Source organism: Pan troglodytes, chromosome 12 (genome assembly GCF_028858775.2).
Source record: "Pan troglodytes isolate AG18354 chromosome 12, NHGRI_mPanTro3-v2.0_pri, whole genome shotgun sequence".
Taxonomy (NCBI): Eukaryota; Metazoa; Chordata; class Mammalia; order Primates; family Hominidae; genus Pan; species Pan troglodytes.
This window is the reverse complement of record NC_072410.2, coordinates 68,960,650-68,983,603: the sequence shown is the minus strand read 5'-3', so window position 1 is coordinate 68,983,603 and position 22,954 is coordinate 68,960,650. Positions and strand designations below refer to the sequence as shown.

Sequence of the window (22,954 nt, the reverse complement as noted above, 5' to 3'; positions counted from 1 at the left end):
GGAAAATCAAACATCGTATGTTCTCGGTCATGAGTGGGAGCTAAGCCATGAGGATGCAAAGGCGTAAGAATAATACAGGGGATTTTGGGGATTCAGGGAAAGGGTGAGAGGAGGGTGAGGGATAAAAGACTACACATTGGCAACTGCTGCTAATCAAAGTGTAGATTCCAGGCAACTTGAGTCTTTGCTCCCAGGTTATAATCCTTAAACTTGACCCAAATAAACTGTCTACTTATTAAAAAAAAAAAAAAGACTACATATTGGGTACAGTGTACACTGCTTGGGTGATGGGTGCACCAAAATCTCACACATCACCACTAAAGAACTTAATCATGTAACCAAATGCTACCTGTTCCCCAGCAACCTATAGAAATAGATAAAAATTAAGAGAAAAAATTGAACATTCTACATACATTTTCCCCCAAGAAAAAGCTGGGTGCTATCTTACAAATCAGAGACTTAGGGTTTAGAAAATAAAGATTATGACATTTAAAAAATACTATACAATATACACAGTTTTGGAATTTCCGTATGAAATTATCAGAATGTCCACCTGGTTTTCTATATGCAACCTTATTTCTGCCTGTACACCCACATTCAAACTCTTATCTCCAACCCACAGGCAGTTCTAGTCTGAGGTAACAGTTCAGTCATCCCTTTGGGTCTTAGTGATGTCATCCTTAGTGATGAAGGGTCCACCTTCATCACTGCTTTTGCCAAACACCAAACGTCTATCAGAAACAGGCACAGCTGGCCCGCTCTCAACTATTTTAAGCCACAGGATCCCAACAGGACAGAAGACGTTGCCTCCTGGTAGTCTACTGTGACAGTAATGCTCTCATAACCTTTTTCTCAAGGTCACTCTCTATAGCCTCTTATCATGGCTCACTTGATCCAGCGTTTAGTTCTTCCTGACTCTAGATTTAGATCAAGCAATTGTAAAAACCCATGAGGTGGCGCCTCACTAATCTAGGATTCTGAGGTCTTTATTTCATGGACTGTTTGACAGCTTATCTAGATAATAAGAAGGAAAAACACCATAATATTAGTAGAACTGGCTATTACTGCTTCATAGGAACAAAGCTGCTCAATGATTCTAGAGCTGAATGGAACCTGAATTTTATATATAATACTAAGTAACTCGGTAATACCTACCTTTCTTTCTTTCGAGATGGAGTCTCGCTCTGTCTCCCAGGCTGGAGTGCAGTGGCGCCATCTCGGCTCACTGCAAGCTCCGTCTCCCAGGTTCACACCATTCTACTGCCTCAGCCTCCAGAGTAGTTGGGACTACAGGCACCCATCACCATGCACAGATAATTTTTTTGTATTTTTAGTACAGACGGGGTTTCACCATGTTAGCCAGGATGGTCTCAATCTCCTGACCTCGTGATCCGCCTGCCTTGGCCTCCCAAAGTGCTGGGATTAAGGGCGTGAGTCACCATGCCCGGCCCCTTTCTTTCTTTAAAGATGGTGCCACAGACATGCCCCTCTCAGTCTCCTGATTAAAATCCTAATTGTGCTAACATGCCCATTTATCTCAAAACTGAAACCATTTTTTTTCCCAGCTGAGCACATCTTTGAGTCTAGGGCTGTTCTTGCCTTTGCAGATTAGAATTGGGTTGGTTGGTTTTGTTTGTTTGTTTGTTTTGCCAAAGAATGAAAAGAAACTGGAAGGGAAAACCCAGCAATATGATTGATTTTCTATGTTCTTTCAAAGTAATTTTTTCCTGTGAGTTTACATGTGAAATGGCAATGAGTATCAATTCTTCATAAAAGTGACTGAATTACCCTGGGGCAGAGGTTGCAGTGAGCCGAGATTACACCACTGCACTCCAGCCTGGGTGACAAAGCAAGATTCTGTCTCCAAAAAAAAAAAAAAAAAAAAGTGACTGAATAGGAAAACATGTTCTTTAATAAACATAAGAGATAGTCAAGTCTAAATAAAATAATAACGATAATAATAACAGATTCTACACCACAGTTGTATACAGTTCCAGTGAAGCTTTATGCATTCATTCTGAGCTCCTAGTACCAGGTAAACACAAATCATAGGTGGAAATATGCCATGTTTAGCACTAGAAGCAACATCACAGTTTATTAGCAAAATAAAGCAGAAAATGATCAAAATGATCAGGTAAATAAATATTACAACATATAATGTACTGGTGATGAAGCTGCAATAAAGTAATATAAGTGAGGTTTACAATTTTTTTTTTTTTTTTTTTTTTTTTTTTACTGGGAAGGCTAGTTGTAAACATAAACATTCTCACTAAACTACTGGCCCCCCAAAACCTAACCTATCTCACAATCAATAATCATCTTTTGACTATAAAATCATAAAAACTTGTACTCTGTGGCTCTTTTGTCTCGATGATTTTTCAGAGAAAAAAATTAGCTGTGTTAAGTAGTTTCACTGATTTATCCATCTTGAATAGCTGCCAGTTCTGGAACCTCATACATCCTCAGAACGTCTTCATAGAGCAAATAATTATGTAGGCTTCTGGGAAGTGGCAGCTGACTAATATAACTGTCAGACCGTAGACGTTCTGATTTTAGACTGGACCGAATTTCCAAACGACAAAGATGGGTCAGGGATGGAACACTGGCTGGAGAAACAAAAAAAGCAAGGTGAAACTTTTTTAAACAGAAAGATGTAATAGCACATAAAGGTAAATTCTTTTTTTTCCCCCAACTCTTAGTAATAAAAGTGATATATTGCTTGAAAGAAGACTACTTTGAGTCAGTATGACCACAATAAACCTTATTTATTCTTTTCTACAGCCTTCAACTGGCTCATCTCCCTTCAGTTTGTTGGCCACACATTCAAAGTCAGTATCCAGGGCCGCAAACACTAAATGCTCAAATTCTAAAGATCTGTTAATACCTGCACTTAAGAAATGGATGAACCAACTTTAGAAACGGTAGAAGCTCACAATAGCAAATGCTACCTTCCTCTTAATCTATTTCATTACAAATGGTTTCCAGACCTATCACATCAAGTGAATAGATGTACAGCTTCCAAGTTTTCCTTTTTATCCATAACATAAAATGAAAATTTTTAATTGACTCTGAGAGAAAGGGAGTATTTACTGAGTGCCTTCTATGCCATAAGCCCATGTACTTCACTCAAATTCTCTTTTTATCTTCATTAACTTCATGAAGTATATATTATCAGGCTGTTGCAGAAATTTAAAAAAACAACTTTCCAAAGTCACAGAGCTAGTAAGCAGCAGAGCCAGGATTCAAACTCAGATCTATCTGAACCCAAAGCGTGTGTGTGTGTGTGTGTGTGTGTGTGTGTGTGTGTGTGTGTGTGTATCTGGCAAGGCAGTGCAGCCAAAAGCTAACTACCAATTAAAGGACAATTCAAATGCACATAATTAAGAACTGTATGATAGGCCAGGCGCGGTGGCTCATGCCTGTAATCCCAGTACTTTGGGAGGCAGAGGCAGGCAGATCACCTGACGTCAGGAGTTCAAAACCAGCCTGACCAACATGGTGAAACAACGTCTCTACTAAAAATACAAAATTAGCTTGGTGTGGTGGCACATGCCTGTAATCCTAGCTACTAGGGAGGCTGAGGCAAAATAATTGCTTGAACCTGGGAGGCGGAGGTTGCAGTGAGCCGAGATCATGTCACTGCACTCCAGCCTGGGCAACAAGAGGGAAACTCCTTCTCAAAAAAAAAAAAAAAAAAGAATCATATGATAGCAGTTTCATTTTCCAAGATGAAAAGTGTTAAATAAAGAAGTTAATGTCTGCTTTTATGTGAATCGGACCTAAAGCCTTTTGTTAATTCAAGAAATCTTTTATAAATCCTTGTGAAATTCAACAATGATGAACAGACCAGGATCAGAGCATCAAAGACAAGTACTATCAAGAGCACAGCTGATACCAGACCAGCTAGTCTGATTCCAGGTATAGGGTTCTTTAAACTCTAATACCCATAGGGCTTGAGACCAATTAATTCTTTAACATCTTCAATATCTTCCAAGCCACAGAAGTTAACTCACCATCGTTTTTAGTTTACTAGTTTAGGTTTAGTTTAGTTTATTCAGAATTAAAGAAATCACTCAAACTGGTGTTTCAAAATGCCAAATAAGAAAGCAAAAGTTATCGATTTTGTACATAAAACCTAAGTCTAAGCTGGGCATTTTCTTAAATCATGAGTCATAGATTCCCTATTATAAATAATAAGATTACAGTATCTATAGTATATAGCACGCACATTTATTTCTAACTTTTTTCATATCCATATCTTACTTAAATTTGACACTTTTCTGTAAACTTAAAGGAGAAATGATGGTTCTCACATGAAAGATGGGAAGACACAGGTAAAGGGGCCACTGGAGGAAGTTGCAGGAATACATATGGAAAGCAGGCCCAAGCTGCAAACACCACAGTTTTCCAAAGGTTTAAGTAGATTGACTATGTTCAACTATCAAGTATAAGGAAGCCCTCTTAGTAGGATCATGAACAATAATTGGTCAGTTAATAGAAACTCACCTTAAAGCAGGTGACCACAACACCATACGTACTTTAAACATTCTAATTTAAAATGGATACATGAACACATCTAGAATGCAACATCTATGGCTTGCAGTTTATTTATGTATTTTTTACTCACCACTATATAAATAAGGACACAGTTTCACTTTCTTTGAGTTACAGCATGGATTTAAAGGCATGTATGAAACAAGGTGAGTGCATAATCCTTCCATATTTTTACAGGTTTTTTTGCTTTCAGTTGTCGTAGCCACGTCTAATTCAATATCTATTTCTGTTCTGTGCTTACCTTTATCAAGTCTTTTGCATTCTACTTTGCCTTAACAGCAACAATGATTCTCTTTTCACACTCATAATTCATTAGCTTGTGCAATCTGGAATTATTTAACTACAATAATATGCACAATGTAATAAAAAGTTTCAGAAATAAACATAACTGCTGTTTGGTAAGCACACACCTCTGCTGGTAGGAACACTGGCATTCTAGAGTGTAGCTGGCCAGCTGCAAACACAGAGCATGCCAATGGACATAGTCAGATGGAAATGAAAGAGAAAATGACAAGACTGTTTAATCCAGTGTGTGTTTTTAAAGAGAATTTCTACTTATATTCAGTTAGAGTTTAACAGGCATCTGTTAAATTGAATCTCTTCATTCTGCACATTCTTAGGAACATGAATACTTACTACACAACCAGAAGGAAGATAAAGGATGGCTGTGCAACCCGGAGGAGAGCTGCTCACATGGAGATAAGGGATCCTTAATGATGCTCCAGCTTCTCAGAGTGGACAGACTACACTGGCTTAAAATTCTATGGGCTGACTGGGAAGATTCCTCCAGATACCCTAAAACTTAATGTAGTGCTGACCAGCTTTTCTAGATTATGTGACTACATCACTGGAGGTCTATCTTTAAAGCTTAATAAATCATTTGTTTATGCTAATTATGTGTAGAAGCTTAACCATTAGTGATCAAGCCACACTAGACCAGTTCGCATTTGTTAGGAGAAGTTTAACTGACTTGCCCACTGAGATGGGGCACATCAACAACATAGCTGTTGTTAACTAGATCTCAATGATTTGACTCCCAGTCCAGGGTTCTTTAAACTATGATAAGCTCAATATAATTCTCCAACATCTTCTAAACCACTGAAACGATCATAAATTTCAGAATATCTTTCCATTTAATAATAAAAAAGGAAAAGTATAGCTACTTCAGGTATTGGTTCAAATTTTAATTGCACCATTTTGGTTTTCCTTCTAAGAGCACAACAGATCACTGGCCTAATGAACAATTTAGAGGTAAGAACTATGTTCAGCTGAACTGAGGGAGTGTTTCATGTGTAGATTATTAACACAGACAATAATATGCCTGTCAGTGCCATTTTTGTTTAATATGCCAGTAAATACTAAGGGAATTTTATAACCATATATGCAATATTTCAAAGCACACAAAATCCCTATGAAAGTTTTAGTGATGCATAGTTATTTCCAGACGTGTTGCCACTAGGCTAGAAGATCAAGCCATGCCTTGAATTTATAATACGAAAAAGGCCACAGAAGCTGTATGTAAAACATACTTTCATGAAAACCTATTAAAACTATATTTTAGTTTTATTAAATACATCTCCATGTTCTTGGATTATGGCAGTGATTGTAACCTAGAAAATGACGTCTGAAACCATGCTACACTTCTAAGTCACTTTTCTGACCCAATCATTTTTATTCAATATGTTAAACTTAGTTTATCCATAGATCTATTAGCAGATGAGTAATATTTAACTTTTAATTCCTATACAGAATTCCTCTATTTTGTTCATTTTGTTATATGTACTGGCAGAACAATCAAAATAGAAGACTACATGTTGTTATACAAAGTTTTGTTAAAATCAAAAGCAGACACAATGATCAAAATAAACGTCACAATTCTTAATTCATTATGCTTATAAATGCCAACTTTACTATAGCACAAAACTATATCTATATCATACACACCCACTATATTTTCTACATTCATCTCTAGCCTTCCCTCAGGCCAATGTTCAAACAACCTATCTGCCTGAACTACATTTCTCTGGTTCCTTTGAAATGTTTTGCACATCAAATGCATTTATCTGACTTCTGAGACACCTACTACCATTTTTATTTTCATCATTAATATATTGTCTTTTTCGTTGGTTTCCATCCTTTTGTTCCCAATTTTTCTTAATTTACTTGTGTTGTCTCTCTCACTGACTATAACTAAAACCGCTAGAGAAAACACAAAAAGCAAGTACCTGAGAACTCTGAAAAATAAGTAATAGATTAGGACATGAAGTCAAAACAATAGGAATGGCCAGTATAAAGGAATGACCAGTAGAGGCAATTAATGGATTAAATGGAAAAGCACCATCTAGTAGTAACACCTGTGCTGGCGCTGAGGTGCCACTATTAACTAGCTGTGTGACCTTGGGCAAGTCATCTAAATATTCTGACTTTCAGTTACCTTTCCATAAAATGAGAATAATGCCTCATCTACAAAATGGGCATAATGACACTTCCCTGCATCAAAAGGCTGTTGATGATGTTCAAGTTGGAACACATTTGCAAAAGCATTTTATAAAGTGAAATACCACACAAATCCCAGGCACCACAGAATCTAGTGATCTCCAAATGTTTTGATTACACACTAAATTAGTAAAGTCTCTGACCACAGAATCCAATATATATTTTACATATAAATTACATGTATACTATTAACCAAACATTATTTGTACTATAAAATAAATTAAAATAAGCCAATATAAAATAAGATATATACTTTAAATAATTTCATTTTTAAAGGTATAAGACTCCTTTAAATATTAATATTTTAACAAGAACAAGGTGATTGACTAGGCTTTACTAATGTAATTCTTAGTGATCTAGCAATTCAAAGAGTTGGTTCTAAGCCCAGTTTATTCTGATACATGGATGTAGCTGAAACAAGGTCGAAATGGGAGAAGTACACTGTGGCTTAGCTGAACTAAATCAGGATTCTATCTAGCCTATCTAGCAATTATGAAAAAGTTACTGTCAAAATTCATCTGGTAAATTTCTATTTTTTCCTGATATCAATCAGTTTATAAGCTAATCAGAAAGTTTTGCATTTTTACTAAATGGAGTTCAAAACAAAGGGGAACTATTTCCAAGTGTTTTAAGTATGTCAATGAAAGAGTTTTTCCAGGTGATATATACTACTTTTCACAAGAAAATCACGTAACAATAAAAATATTTCCTAGTACCTATTTTCAAAATCATCTCCACATAGCAAAAGTTTCTTTCATTGCTTGGCTTTAACCTGCGTTGCAGGGCATGGAGGGGAGTTCCTTTCAGAAGGCAGTTACTTCTCACTCAGTTAAAATGTCATCTCTTCCCTAAATCAACAGAATTTTTACAAAATACGTGGTAGGTTGCATAGCTATTTATCGCCAAGAAAGAAAAAGCTCAAGAAAATTGGAAAAGCTGTATTTTTGTAAAAGAAAAGCACATAATTTACCTTTGAGCTTAAGGGTTCTTTTATATATTGTATCACAGACAATAAGCAAAACTTTGGATGTATAAACAATAACTATGGTCACTCCCACCTCATTATAAAGTACTGCAAAGACTCTAATATATTTTAAAGGTCATGCTTTAGGAAAGTATCCACAGTGATACTACTTCGTGCAATTCTGGATTCAACTCTTCTCCTATACTAGCCTATGAATGATGTAGTAAACTCATTTCATGTTATCTCCATTACCTTACATTTGGAGAAAAGCAGCCACCACTCCTTCAATGGTCATTCTTACACAGCTTTTCCAAAACACATCATTCTGTTAAATAAGCCATTACTGTTGCCAATACAGGCATACACTGCATAAGGATATTTTAGTAAACGACGGACCACATATACGATGGTGGCCCCACAAGATTATAATGGAGCTGAAAAATTATTATTATCTAGTGATGTCACAGGTGTCATAACATCAACTAATTTTTTTATAAATTTAGTGTGGCCTAAGTATATGGCGTTAAAGTATACAGTAGCATACAGTAATGTCTGAGGCCTTCACATTCACTCTCCACTCACTCATTGATATCACCCAGAGCAATTTCCAGTCCTGCAAGTTCCATTCCTAGTAAGTGCCCTATACAGATCTACCATTTTTCATCTTTTGTGCTGTTTTGTTTGTTCATTTTGTTTTGTTTTGTTTTGAGACAGAGTCTCACTCTGTCACCAGGCTGGAGTGCAGTGGCACGATCTCAGCTCACTGCAACTTTGCCTCCCAGGTTCAAGCAATTCTCCTGCCTCAGCCTCCCGAGTTGCTGGGATTACAGGCGCCTGCCACCATGCCCAGTTAATTTTTGTATTTTTGGTAGAGACAGGATTTCGCCATGTTGGCTAGGCTGGTCTCAAACTCCTGACCTCAGGTGATCCACCCGCCTCAGCCTCCCAAAGTGCTGGGATTACAGGTGTGAGCCACCGCGCCCGGCCTATGCTGTATTTTTACTGTACTTTTCCTATGTTTAGAAACACAAATACTTACCAATGTGTTACAACTGCCTATAGTATTCAGCACAGTAACATGCTGTACAAGTTTGTGGCCTAGGAGCAATAGGCTATACTATGTAGCCTCAAGTGTGTAGTAGGCTCTACCATCTAGTTTATATAAGAATACTTTATAATATTTGCACAATGACAAAATCGCCTAACAAAGCACTTCTCAGACTGTATCCCCGTTGTTAATACACCTCACTGTATCTCTTTTCTGGTGCATTTTTCCTTTAGCAGCTCTTAAAAAATTGCCTATTCTCTCACTGAAAGAGAATCTTAACAAATACCCTAAGTTGTAACATGTTATAAATACCACAAATCTCCTTCCAACTTAGTATACCAAACTTTCTATCTGCAGGTTTTTAAAAAAAAAAACTCTGCTTTAATGCTTTAGCAATGTTTTCTATGCTCGTTTAACAACATTTGCTAATAAGGAATGCATTTTGTTTTGTCCTCATATTATTTCAGCCAGTTTTACTGTGGCAGGAAGAACATGAGTTTCCCCAATGGTCTGTGACTTTTTGTCTTTTGCTATTGAATAAGAAAACTCAAAAAGAGTTCTAAGCCTTTATCATTATGTTTAGTAAATTTTGTAAAAAATAATGCACGGGGCATCCTAGGACTTAAAACATTGAGAAAAAAAATCACAGGGTTTGCCCTCATGTTCCAAATGTGTAGATTAGAGTGTCTTGCTGAGTATGGTTCTTCCATTAGCTAATTATCTCAAGGCACACTACATGTTAAGGACAAGGCTCACTGTTAAAGTAAAGGTGAGACTATATTTTAAAAATTTTCTTGATAATTTTATATTTGTCAGTTGCAATTAGGTGGTAGTCATTTTTATTTTAGCTCTTTTTAGCTTTTAAAAATTTTTATTATTTTATTGTACATATTTAAAGTGTACAATGTGAGGTTTTGTATGCTTATGTTGATATACCTACCATAATGAAGTGATTACTACAGTCAAACAAACATTAATATACCCATTATCTCATATAGTTACCTTGCTGGTGTGTGTGTGTGTGTGCGTGTGTGTGCCTAAAATTTACTATCTTGGTAAATTACCAGTACACAACACAGTATTTTTAACTATAGTTCTCATGATCTCTAGAGCTTCCTCATCCTACATAACTGCAGCTTTATACCCTTTGACCTACATCTTTTCATTTCCCCACAACCATCCCGCCTTCAACCTGGTAACCCAGGTGGTCATCATTTTTATCACATAACATGCCTGGTAAATAACAAGAGAATGCAGCTCTACGATGATTATGTTGGTTCACTTGTGCTTGCACTTTTAATATTATCTACAGAAAATACTACTTCTTTACAGAAATCGTTTTAAGCCACTTGACCAATTTGTGAGAAGTGGTTAAATTAAAACTACAAAATATCATTATAGGTGCACTAAGCAATCACATATGAACAAAAATTCACTATAGCACACCACAAATGTGGTGGCACAGTCAACCCCATGCACCCGACTTTGGGAAATCCTGATGTAACCCCTACGGATATGTAGGTACAAGGCACTGGGCCATGTATGCTAAGTGGGGGATGGGAAGAGAGATAAGTCCTCGGGAATCCCCATTCTGCCATGAACTCTGTATAGAACATTCTGCCTCCCCCTCTTCTCCTCACAAAAGCCTGATTCTTGCAAGGAAATTACTTCCTTGGCCAGTTTTGAAAATACAATCTTCTCATTTTCCATGCCTTGCTACACCTGTTGCAAGGTCTGGGGGGCAATGTTAGCATTCTTATACTTCTTGTGCACCACTTCAGATCCACGCTTCTGTCTTTAAACTCCAACAGACACCAGTTTCTATTCTTCCAGAGTTTGCTCTCCCTTATTGCCACACCCAATCTTTAACATCATGGAGACCTCAGGTCCCAACTCCTCCCCTATCTCATCCTTCAGGTCCCATCCTTTCTCATTTCTTTCCTATCTAGACTGGATTCCATGGGCCCATCACTTCAATTATTTTATCCTCAATTCCTTTATCCCTGTTCTGACAATACCCAGGATCAATCTAACCATTTTGCTTCTGCACCCCAATACAAAGAAAACTAAGCAATGCTGGAAAATACAACTACATGAACTGGTTCCACTTCCAACCTCTACCAGACCTGCAGGGTTTTGCTCTGCAAATCTTTCAATGGTTCTCAATTGGTTTCCCACAGCAACCATTCCAAAACACCAAGTCCCCTACCCAATTCTCACTTCAATCTCCTCCTTAGCAAGACTTTACTCCCAACTTCACAGTAAAAACTGGTCTTATGGGCTTTTTTTTCTGAGCTTCCAATCCCCAAGCTACAAATTTATCTCTGTCCACCCCATCCTCATCTTTCTTCTCCATCTCAAAGAAATGGGTCTACCTGAGGCTAATCCCGTCTCCAACTGGCCTACACGAAATTTCATTACACAAATTATCCCTTTTATCTCTGAATCTTTGATGTCATTTTATAAACTGAGACCCTCTTGATCTATAAAACATGATCAAGCTCCTCCCATCTCAAAAAGAAAACTCTGCCACAACCCTGAATCCTTCCCTTTTAGCCACTGTACTAATCAAAGAACTATGTTCACTTTATTTTTTCATTCACATAATTTTTTTAAATTTAATTTTTAAGTTCAGGGGTACATGTGTAAGTTCATTACGTAGGTAAACTTGTTTCATGGGGGCTTGTTGTACAGATTATTTTGTCACCCAGGTATTAAGCCTAGTACTCATTCGTTATTTTTTCCTGGTCCTCTCCTTCCTTCCACCCACAACATAGGCCACAGTGTCTGTTGTTCCCTTCTACGTGTCCCTAGGTTCTCATCATTTTGCTCCCACTTATAAGTGGGAACATGTAGTATATGGTTTTCTGTTCCTGCATTAGTTTGCTAAGGATAATGGCCTCCAGCTCCACCTCTGTTCCTGCAAAGGACATGATTTCATTCTTTTTTTATGGCTGCATTGTAATCCATGGTGCGTATGTACCACATTTTCTTTATGCACTCTACCACTGATGGGCATTTAGGTTGATTCCATGTCTTTGTTACTGTGAACAGCACTGCAAGGAACATATGTGTACATGTGTCTTTATGACAGAAAGATTTCTATTCCTATGGGTATATACCCAGTTATGGGACTGCTGGATCGAACAGTATGTCTGCTTTTAGGTCTTTGAGGAATTGCCACACTGTCTTCCCAACGGTTGAAGTAGTTTACACTTCCATCAACAGTGTATAAGTGTTTCTTTTTCTATGCAACCTCGCCAGCATCTATTATTTTCTACCTTTTAGTAACAACCATTCTGACTGCTAAGAGATGGTATCTCATTGTGGTTTTGATTTGGATTTCTCTAATGATCAGTGATGTCGAACTTTTTTTCATATGGTTGTTGGCTGGATGTGTGTCTTCTTTTTAAAACAGAATTTATTTTTATTTTTAAAACTTTTTTATTTTTAAATTGTGTGGGCACATAGTAGGTGTATATATTTATGGGGTACATGAGATACTTTGATACAGGCATGCAATGCATAATAATCATATCAGGGTAAATGGAGTATTCATTGCCTCAAGCATTTATCCTTTCTTTGTGTTACAAACTATCCAATTATACTCTTTCACTTGTTGAAAAATGTACAATAAATTGTTGACCTTAGACACCCTATTGTGATATCAAATAGATCCTATTCATTCTAACTATATTTTTGTATCCATTAACCATCCCCACCTCTCACCAACCATCCCCACCTCTCACCCCTCATCCCCACTACCTTTCCCAGACTTCTACTTTGTATCTCCATGAATTCAACCACTTTAATTTTTAGCTCCGTAAAAAAGTGAGAACATGCTAAGTTTGTCTTTCTGTGCCTAGCTTATTTTATTTACTATAATGACCTCCAGTTCTATCCATGTTGTTGCAAATGACAGGCTCTCATTCTTTTTTATGGTTGAATAGTACTCTGTTGTGTATATGTACCACACTTTCTTTATCCATTGATCTTTTAATGGACACAAGTTGCTTCTAAATCTTAGCTACTGTGAATAGTGCTGCAATAAACATTTCCTCTTCAATATACTGATTTCCTCTCTTTTGGGTATATACCCAGCAGTGGGACTGCTGGATCATATGGTAGGTCTATTTTTAGTTTTTTGAGGAACCTCCAAATACTTTCTCCCCTTCTGTGGGCCGTCTCTTCTCTTTGTTGACCATTTCCTTTGCTGTGCATCAGAAACTTTTAAACTTGATGTGATCCCATATGTCCATTTTTGTTTTGGTTGCCTGTGCTTGTGGGGTATTTCTCAAGAAACCTTTGCCCAGTTCAATGTACTAGAGAGTTTCCCCAATGTTTTCTTTTAGTAGTTAGAGGTCTTAAAGTCTTTAATGCATTTTTATTTGATTTTTGTATATGGCCAGAGATGGGGGTCTAGTTTTATTCTTCTGCATATGGATATCCAGTTTTCCCAGCACCATTTAATAAAGAGACTGTCCTTTCCCCAATGTATGTTCTTGGCACCTTTGTTGAAAATGAGTTCACTGTAGGTTTCTGTATTTGTTTCTGGGTTCTCTATTCTGTTTCATTGGTCTATGTGTCTGTGTTTATGCCAGTACCAGGCTGTTTTAGTTACTATAGCTTTGTAGTACAATTTGAAGTAAGGTAATCTGATTCCTCCAGTTTTGTTCTTTTTGCTCACGATAGCTTTGGCTATTATGAGTCTTTTGTGGGTCCATATAAATTTTAGGATTGCTGGCTGGGCGCGGTGGCTCACGCCTGTAATCCCAGCACTTTGGGAGGGTGAGGTGGGTGGATCACAAAGTCAGGAGTTCGAGACCAGCCTGGCCAACATGGTGAAACCTCGTCTCTACTAAAAGTACAAAAAAATTAGCCAGGCATGGTGGCACATGCCTGTAACCCCAGCTACTTGGGAGGCTGAGGCAGGAGAATTGCTTGAATCCGGGAGGCAGAGGTTGCAGTGAGCCGAGATCATGCCACTGCAGTTCAGCCTGGGTGACAAAACGAGACTCCGTCTCAAAAAAAAAAAAAAAAAAAATTAGGATTGCTTTTTCTATTTCTGTGAAGAATGTCATTGGTATTTTGATAGGAATTGCATTGAATCTGTAGATTGCTTTAAGTAGTATGGCCATTTTAACAATATTGATTCTTTCAATCAATGAACACGGAATATATTTCCTCTTTTGATGTATCCTCTTTAATTTCTTTCATCAGTGTTTTACAGCTTTCATTGTAGAGATCTCTCACTTCTTTGGTCACACTAATTCCTAGGTATTTTATTTTATTTGTTGCTATTGTAAATGAGATTAATTTTTTATTTCTTTTTCAGATTGTTCACTTTTTGCTTTTATTTTGAGATGGAGTCTTGCTCTGTCACCCAGGCTGGAGTGCAGTGGTGCGATCTCGGCTCACTGCAACCTCCACCTCCCGGGTTCAAGTGATTCTCCTGCCTCAACCTCTTGAGTAGCTGGGATTACAGGTGCCTACCACCACGCCCGGCTAATTTTTGTATTTTTAGTAGAGATGGGGTTTCACCATGTTGGCCAGGCTGGTCTCGAACTCCTCACCTCAGGTGATCCACCCACCTCGGCCTCCCAAAGTGCTGGGATTACAGGTGTGAGCCACTGCGCCCAGCCTGTTCACTGCTGGCATAAAGAAATGCGCCAACTTTTGTATGTTGATTTTGTATCCTGAAAACTTATTGAATCTGTTCATCAGTTCTAATAGGTTTTTGGTGGAGTCTTTAGGTTTTTCCAAATATAAAATCATATCATCTGCAAACAAGGACATTTTGACTTCTTCCATTCCAACTTGGATGCCCTTTCTTTCTTTCTCTTGTCTGACTGCTCTAACTAGGACTTCCACTACTGTGTTGAATCATAGCGGTGAAAGTGGGCATCTTTGTCATGTTCCAGATCTTAGAGGAAAAGTTTCAAGTATTTCCCCCTTTCACTATGATATGAGCTGTGGGTCTGTCATAAACGGTGTTTACTGAATTGAGGCATACCCGGTTTTTTGAGGGTTTTGTCATGAAGAGATGTTGAATTTTATCCGATATTTTTTCAGCATCAATTGAAATGATCATATGGGTTTTGTCCTTCACCTTGTTGATATAACGTATCACACTGATTGATCTGCATATGTTGAACCACACTTGCATCCCTGGGATAGATTCCACTTGGTCATGACGAATGATCTTTTAAATGTGTTGTAGAATTCGGTTTGCTAGTATTTTGTTGAGTATCAATATTCATCAGGGATACTGGCCTGTAGTTTTTTTTTTTTTGGTTTTGTTTTGTTTTGTTTTGTTTTTGATGTGTCTTTGTCTGGTTTGGGTATCAGGGTAATACTGGCCTCATACAGTACATTTGGAAATATTTCCTCCTCTATTTTTCAGAATAGTTTCAGGAGGATTGGTATTAGTTCTTCTTTAAATATTTGGTAAAATTCAGCAGTGAAGCCATCAGGTCCTGAACTTTTTTTTTGCTGGGAAATTTTTATTACAGCTTCAATCTTATTACTTGTTATTGGTCTGTTCAGGTTTTGGACTTCTTCATTGTTCAATCTTGGAAGATTGTATGTGTCGAGGAATTTATCCGTTTCTTCCAGGTTTTCCCATTTCTTGGCATAGTAGCTTCTAATGATCCTTTGAATTTCTACGGTATCGGTTATAATGTCTTCTTTTTCTTCTCTAATTTTATTTGGATCTTTTTTTCTTACTCTGGCTAAATGTTCGTTAGTTTTGTGTATCTTTTCAAGAAACCAACTGTTTGTTTCATTGAACTTTGGTATTGTTTTCTTTGCTTCAATTTCATTTATTTCTGCTCTGATCTTTATTATTTCTTTTATTCTAGTAATTTTGGGTTTGGTTTGCTCTGGCTTTTCTAGTTCTTTAAGATGCATCATTAGGTTATTTGGAGTTCTTCTACTTTTTTAATGTAGATGCTTTAGCTATATCATTTACAAATTTTAAACCAGTGTCTGATACACAGCTGACATGTAATCAAGGAATCCACTAATTAAGGAATTAATAAATAACTAGATTCGTACATGCCTACCAATAAATATACTTCCATGAAAGCCTCTCTTCACTGAAGACTTCTGCCAGTGGTCCACATTTGGCACTAACTAACACTACAGAGTGGTTAGAAGTTCTCAAATGGACAGACTATGAGAAGCTAAAGCTTCTGTCCTAACCACTTTTCCACCTTCAATTATGCCACTCTACCTAATCATTTCAAACCAAGTTCATTATTATTGCTTTTACTATTCCTGATAGTAAATAATTCCTAATTCATGAATAAAGGAGATTACCAGAATTCGATTTAGATGAACAGTTTTAGGATCAACCATGATGATTCTCATGGTTCTCACTGATTATGAGAAAGAGCATTTCATTAAAAATGTATTGTCAATGGAAGCAACTAGACAGAAGCTGACCTCCCATCAACCAATCTTCAAACACTTTTGGATTTAGCCAGTTTATCCTGGGTAGTCCCACTGTCTTCTCGCCAGTTTATAGGAAACATCTCATGGACTTAAGCTGAGAAGATATTTTTCTGATCAGATGAGGAGAATGTGAAAAATGCTCTTCTGTTTTTAAAGGGTGCACTCTCAAAAATCTGCAAATGCAATGCAGTTTGAGAGGTAAGTACCAGGTGTTAGGAAACCTAATGAGACCCTTAATGTAGCCAATATGTAAGAGAGAGAGGAAATGGTTAGAAGAGTGTCAGGAAACATAACGCTGAGGAGGAGATTATTTAGAGATGAATTACTACAAGTATGAATCAATAACGTTAAAAGGAGCAGGGGAGGAATGTTAGAGGATCTTAATGTCTTGGAGAAAATGTTGGCACATCTGTGAAGTGTAGTATTTAGGAAAACAAGTACTAATATGCAGTACTCATGGTGGGACAGCACGGGGAGGCATGGAAAGGGCCAGAGTATGAAGAGCCCTTATATGCCTTGCTAGAGTTTGACCTTTACTCTGGGAGAAATCGAGTTCTTTTACATTCTCTTTTTTAAGGGGCATGGTATATTCAAACACATTTTATTTAACAGTGATTTTCAGAATAATAGAGGCTGAGCACTCAGGAGTATACTGAAGTCAAGTAAGTCAGAAATGATCATTGCAATCAACAAAGGCAGTAGAAGAAGAGATGGAATAAGAAGAATGGATTTGGAGGATAATTACAAAGTAGAACTGACCATATATGGTAACCTATCAACTGTAACTAATGTTTCTCCAGAAATGGAAGAACTTTCTCATCTACAATTAAAGCAGCTGCGCAGGATCACCAAACTAAGGAACTACTTGTCCACCTTTCCCCCACCAGAGAAAATAAAAAATGTCATCATAGAAGACAGTCTTTTTATGTTTCAATTTTATTTCTAACTTAGCATATTCTAACCTCCTAACCTTCCCTGCTACAGTTTTGTGGCCCATTATCTTAACAGCCACTAAGAAGCAAGTCCAAAGAAATATATGTGGTATGGAAAGACCACCTTATAAAAAGATGAGGATTATGGCAAGTGACTCTTTCTCGATCTGCATCTGCTATTTCTTTGTCTCCTCCAGATGAATTCTGCACCAACTATGAACCTCTATCCAAAAAACATGAACCATGTTACAAAGAATTTTCCCCAAAATCACACACTCTAGAGCAGATCACACATTTAACCTGGACAAAGGGCACTGGCTGACATTTCACACGATCTAGTCCTTCTTTATGTAAGAAATGGTGGGTCTTAAAATTCCACAATCTCCAATAGATACAAATGATCTGTTCTTAGAGGCTTCATCCAGTGCCTTGGGCTGATCCTGTATGGAACTGTCACATGGGAACTCCCTTAAAAAGGGTCATGACAGATAGAAGAGGCAAGAGGGATGCAGAAGTGAGGTTCTGGTGCTACCTTTACAACAGCCTTTTTAAAGCCGCGTTATTATCACATGATTCTGCTCCCCTTCCCTTTCTGAAGTATCATGGAAGAAGCCTCTTGAAGTGCTACTCTCTATAGCTTCCTTTGATCATCTTGAGAACCAACAGGAAACTTGGGCAAAATGAGAGCTCTCATGATTGGGTTAGTTCTACTTCTGGATGGTTATTTTAATTTTTAAGGTTCTAAATTCTGTAATTCAGGCCAACCAAGAAAGACAAATCATAGAGAAAATAAAAGTATATCTCATTTTCAAACCAAGGACCATGAACTCTGCATTAACCCCTTAACAATTTTTCACCCACTGCCCCCAACACCCTCCTCAGAGCCACGGTTTTGTGCCTTTTATATATTGGTCACCTTTAATTTTTTCATGTTCAAGGGAGCTGTCATCTAAGCAGCTACAAGAAACCTTTCCTTCTAATCTTGTTCAGTTCCCTAAGAAGCTAGATGATATTTAACACTAGCTTTTTCATAATACTTATTTCAGACAGGAACCTAGTAAATATCCTACAGTGAATAAATAAAGTAGTTATGTGGAAAGAGTGGGATGGGCTTTCAAACCAATACTGGTGATCTCATACTTAGAACATGTAAAAAAAAACACCTCTGTTTACTCTAAGGCCATAATTTCTCCTTATTTATTTATTTATTTATTTTTTGAGAGAGACAGAGTTTCATTCTTGTTGCCCGGGCTGGAGTGCAATGGCACAATCTCGGCTCACTGCAACCTCCACCTCCTGCAGGAGAATCAAGCGATTCTCCTGCCTCAGCCTCCCGAGTAGCTGGGATTACAGGCACTTGCCACCACACCCGGCTAATTTTGTATTTTCAGTAGAGACAGGGTTTCTCCACGTTTGTCAGGCTGGTCTCGAACTCCCAACCTCAGGTGATCCGCCTGCCTTGGCCTCCCAAAGTACTGGGATTACAGGCATGAGCCATGGCGCCTGGCCAATTTCTCCTTTCTTAACGTACCAACAGACATGCTGATAACTTTAAAATAGTTTTAACAGCAAAATGTCCCAGCAAATGTTGAGTACAACCCATTAGTATCTAGTTTAATAAGAATTTCCCCACAAAAACAAAACCCAAAAAACTTGGATTAACAAGAGGCTATGTGAAGTTAAAATTGTAAGTGGGCAGTTGGAACCATGTTAAAATGTCAAGTTTAACTATAAATTTCTCGCTAAAAAAACAAAAACAAAAACAAAAATCCCAGTCTGGCTCTTAAATCTAGAAATAAGGTAGAATGTAGGCAATGTTAACCAAGGCACGAATCTGCTAAACTTGTGAAGGTCCACACATGGCTGGTGTCTGGGAGGTTGAAAGTTTCCAGCTCAACAAATGAAAGGTCATGTGTCCAGTTTTTTAAGATAACAGGCAATTACTGATTGAGTTCTTAGTAATACTGCCTCACCCAGGTGAAAAACATCCAGAGGAAATGAATCTAGAGTTAAGAACTACTGTGAAGAATGGGCTCTGATTCTCACTAAATATTTAGCTTTATTAACTCTATGATCATGGCCCCCATGATAGACAAACTGCACAGTTTAACCCATATATTTTAAAAGGCCCACTACTGCCCCACTTCCCACCAAACTTAGTTTATTGAACATGTCCTTTAAAAACTGTAAGTTAGGGCTTTGCATATTAATGTTTAAAATAAGGAGCAAGTGGTGAGTTATTGCACCATAGATCACTCATATAAATACTCTTACCAAGTATATACTGCTCCATTATTTGTAGCTCTTTTTTTATCTTTTAAGAGACAGGATCAGGCTCTGTCATCCAGGTTGGAGTACAATGGCATGAACACAGCTCACTGCAGCCTTGATCTCCTGGGCTCAAGCGATCCTCCTGCCTATGCCTCCCAAGCAGCTGGGACTACAGTCATTCACCACCATGTCTGGCTAATTTTCTTATTTTATTTTGTAGAGATGAGGTCTTGCCATGTTGCCCAACTGGTCTTGAACTCCTGGCCTCAAGCAATCCTCCCACCTCGGCCTCTCAAAGTGGGATTACAGGCGTAAGCCACCACGCCTGGCCTATTTGTTGTTTTTATTGACCTTTCCTTGGTCACTGACTCTGGGATAGGATCTGGTTGTAAGTTAACTTGGCTATAGGCTAGGTTATGCTATGCTAACAAATAAACCCGAAAAACCAGTGTCTTAATACAACACAGGTTTACTTCTTGCTCATGCAAAATCCTCTGCAGGTCAGGCAATTCTCCTAAAATGACACTTGAGTGTCCCAGGTGTCAACCTTCCTGTGTAACCACCATCTCAAACATGAGCTTTCAAATTGCTTCAGCAAGGAAAGGGAGAGCAAAGAGTGCTTACATGCAATGGTTTATGCTTTGACCACTTGCCTCAATCATGTAACAATCAAAGCTGAAAAATCCAGTCTTTCTTTGTTCCAGGGAAGATAAAAATGAAATGGAACTCAGTTAACTGAGGTCTGTCTTTGCCACAATGACAAGATCTATTGTGAAAATGATAGGAGGTAGCTACTATTACCATCTCTTCTTATAATTGAGGAAACCAAAGCTCAGGGATATAAGTAACTTCTCCATAGCTAGAAAGTGATGGAGGCTCTCAGCAAACTAACACAGGAACAGAAAACCAAACACTGCATTTTCTCACTCATAAGTGGGAGTTGAACAATGAGAACACATGCACACAGGGAGGGGAACATCACACACTGGGGCCTGTTGGGAGGTGGGGGGCTAGGGGAGGGATAGCATTAGGAGAAATACCTAATGTAGGTGATGCGTTGATGGGTGCAGCAAACCACCAGGGCACGTGTATACCTACATAACACACCTGCACGTCCTGCACATGTATCCCAGAACTTAAAGTGTAAGAAAAAAAAAAAAGGGATTTGTGGTACACAATTATCCCTCTAGGACCATATAAACCAGATTACAATGGCCTGAAATAAATTGATCTAAATTTTTTTTTTAATTTTAGCCAGTAAATTTTAAATATGTCATAAATTCTTTATTTCCATGAAATTTTAAAGAGGGTCTAGTGCTATATTAAGAGTTAAAAAAAGATAAATCATGTCAAGTTTAAAATGAATAAATTTGGGTAGTCAAAGGAAAAAAAAAAGAGAAAGTGATGGAGGCATGTCTATTTAATTCTAGAGCTTCAACCTTTAACCATTATATTCTGTCTGCTGTTCATGCAGAACCTGCACCAGAGCATTACCATAAGGTTGAAGTCAGCAGAAAAGTTAAAATTTTTCTTTGGCATAAAATAAGGTTGTGTTCCAACTCTCATCTTTTAACAAGTGACTTAATGATATGTTATAAACTGAGCAAGATACATGTTCTTGCTAAAGAAAACAGAAAAACAAATATTCTTTTAAAAACTAATAGGTTTTATTATCCTAAACTAGAAATGGCTTTAGCAGACAACTGGAATGCTAGTTCATTATTATCAGAAAGGATTACAGACCAATGATTCCTAACCCTAAGCTTTGTTTCTGCATCTAACAATCTCATAAAATAAATTATCATATGTAGTTACCTTGGTGTACTTACCACAGATGATTTATCTTGAAGGGCATGTGAGAAAAGAACATTGCTCAAAACTAGGGCATTGCTCAAAGTTTCAAGGGAAATTTTTGCTTAAACTGGATACTTGCTTAGCCCACCATATTTAGCTAGGAATCCTCATAATGTTCGTGGAGTACTTACCCTACCACAGATCAACCTTCATTTTTCATTTTTCTTTTGCTTCTACTTTGAAGATCAACTGTTACTTAAACATATGTTCTCAATCCAATTTGCAATACAAAATATCTGCACTCTGATACTTCTTAGGTAGTATAACTTTGAACTCATTGCTAAGTACTACTACTAAAAACTAAGCTGAAGCTAGGCACAGTGTCTCATGCCTATAATACCAGCACTTTGGGAGGCTGAGGTGGAAGGATCACTTGAGCCCAGGAGGAGTTCAAGAGCAGCCCGGGTAACATGGCGAAACCCTGTCTCAACAGAAAATACAAAAATTAGCTGGGCATGGTGCCACATGGCTATGATCCCAGCTACTCGGGAGGCTGAGGTGGGAAGATTGCTTGAGCCCAGGAGGTAGAGGCTGCAGTGAGCCATGATCATGCCACTGCACTCCAGCCTGGTCAACAGAACAAGACCCTGTCCCCCCAAATAAATAAATAAATTAATTAATTAATTAAATTAAAAACTGAGTTGAGACATACAATATTTAGAGAGAACTGCTCAAAAGGCACACAGGCCATCCATTTACAGATATTCTAAAATCTAGCTCTTGGTCAAGTCATAGCAACAGAAGTCTAGGTACCTGAACCACACTGTAATGACTACGTAAGAACTGCTTTTACTGAATTGTACTTTGGTATGATAACAACAGTCCATGTAAAAGAAAGTCCCAAGAAACCACAGCTACCAAGACATTGTCTAGGAAGCTATAACAGCATCCAAGAAAATCTATTCTGAGGAATGGGTTTATTTTATCTTATGAACCCAGTCACCTAGTGTCAGTGACAACAGAGCTCAGAGCCAAATGTACAGCCTGTCAATAGACAAGTATCAAATTCCCATTGCTACGCTTTCCCTGACTCCATTTTTTATCTATCCCCTACCTTCTTTTTTTCGTTTTTCTTTTCCTTCTCCTTTTAATTTCTGTTTTACTGTTTTGTGATAATATATATGTATTATATAAACTGTTTTAAATCCTTTTCAGAACAAAGCAGGGAAACACAGAAATAAAAAGATCAAGAGAGTTTCCTGGGGTCCTTTAAAGGATCCCTTCTAGGATCCAGATCCATTTGTAACACTCTGGATAGAATTATATATATCTAATCATTAAAGGTTCAGGACGAACTAAAGCCAAGTGCTTTTATCTATAAGAATTTAATTACTTAGACCTGACCAGGAGTTGGCAAATTTTTTGAGTAAGACATCTATT

The 22,954-nt window shown here is 37.7% G+C and overlaps 1 protein-coding gene across 15 annotated transcripts in view; it reads right to left on the bottom strand.

Annotated features, from left to right (window-relative positions):
• Positions 1–1,890: 1,890 nt before the first annotated feature.
• Positions 1,891–22,954, bottom strand: part of ASB3 (ankyrin repeat and SOCS box containing 3) — a 120,532-nt gene continuing 99,468 nt past the window's right edge. For 14 of the 15 annotated variants that reach the window (XM_063788802.1, XM_063788799.1, XM_024354089.3 and 11 more), the window contains one exon: positions 1,891–2,606. In XM_063788802.1, coding sequence (XP_063644872.1) covers positions 2,419–2,606 — 188 coding nt within the window. In that variant the 3' untranslated portion in view covers positions 1,891–2,418. 15 annotated transcript variants of the gene reach the window in all.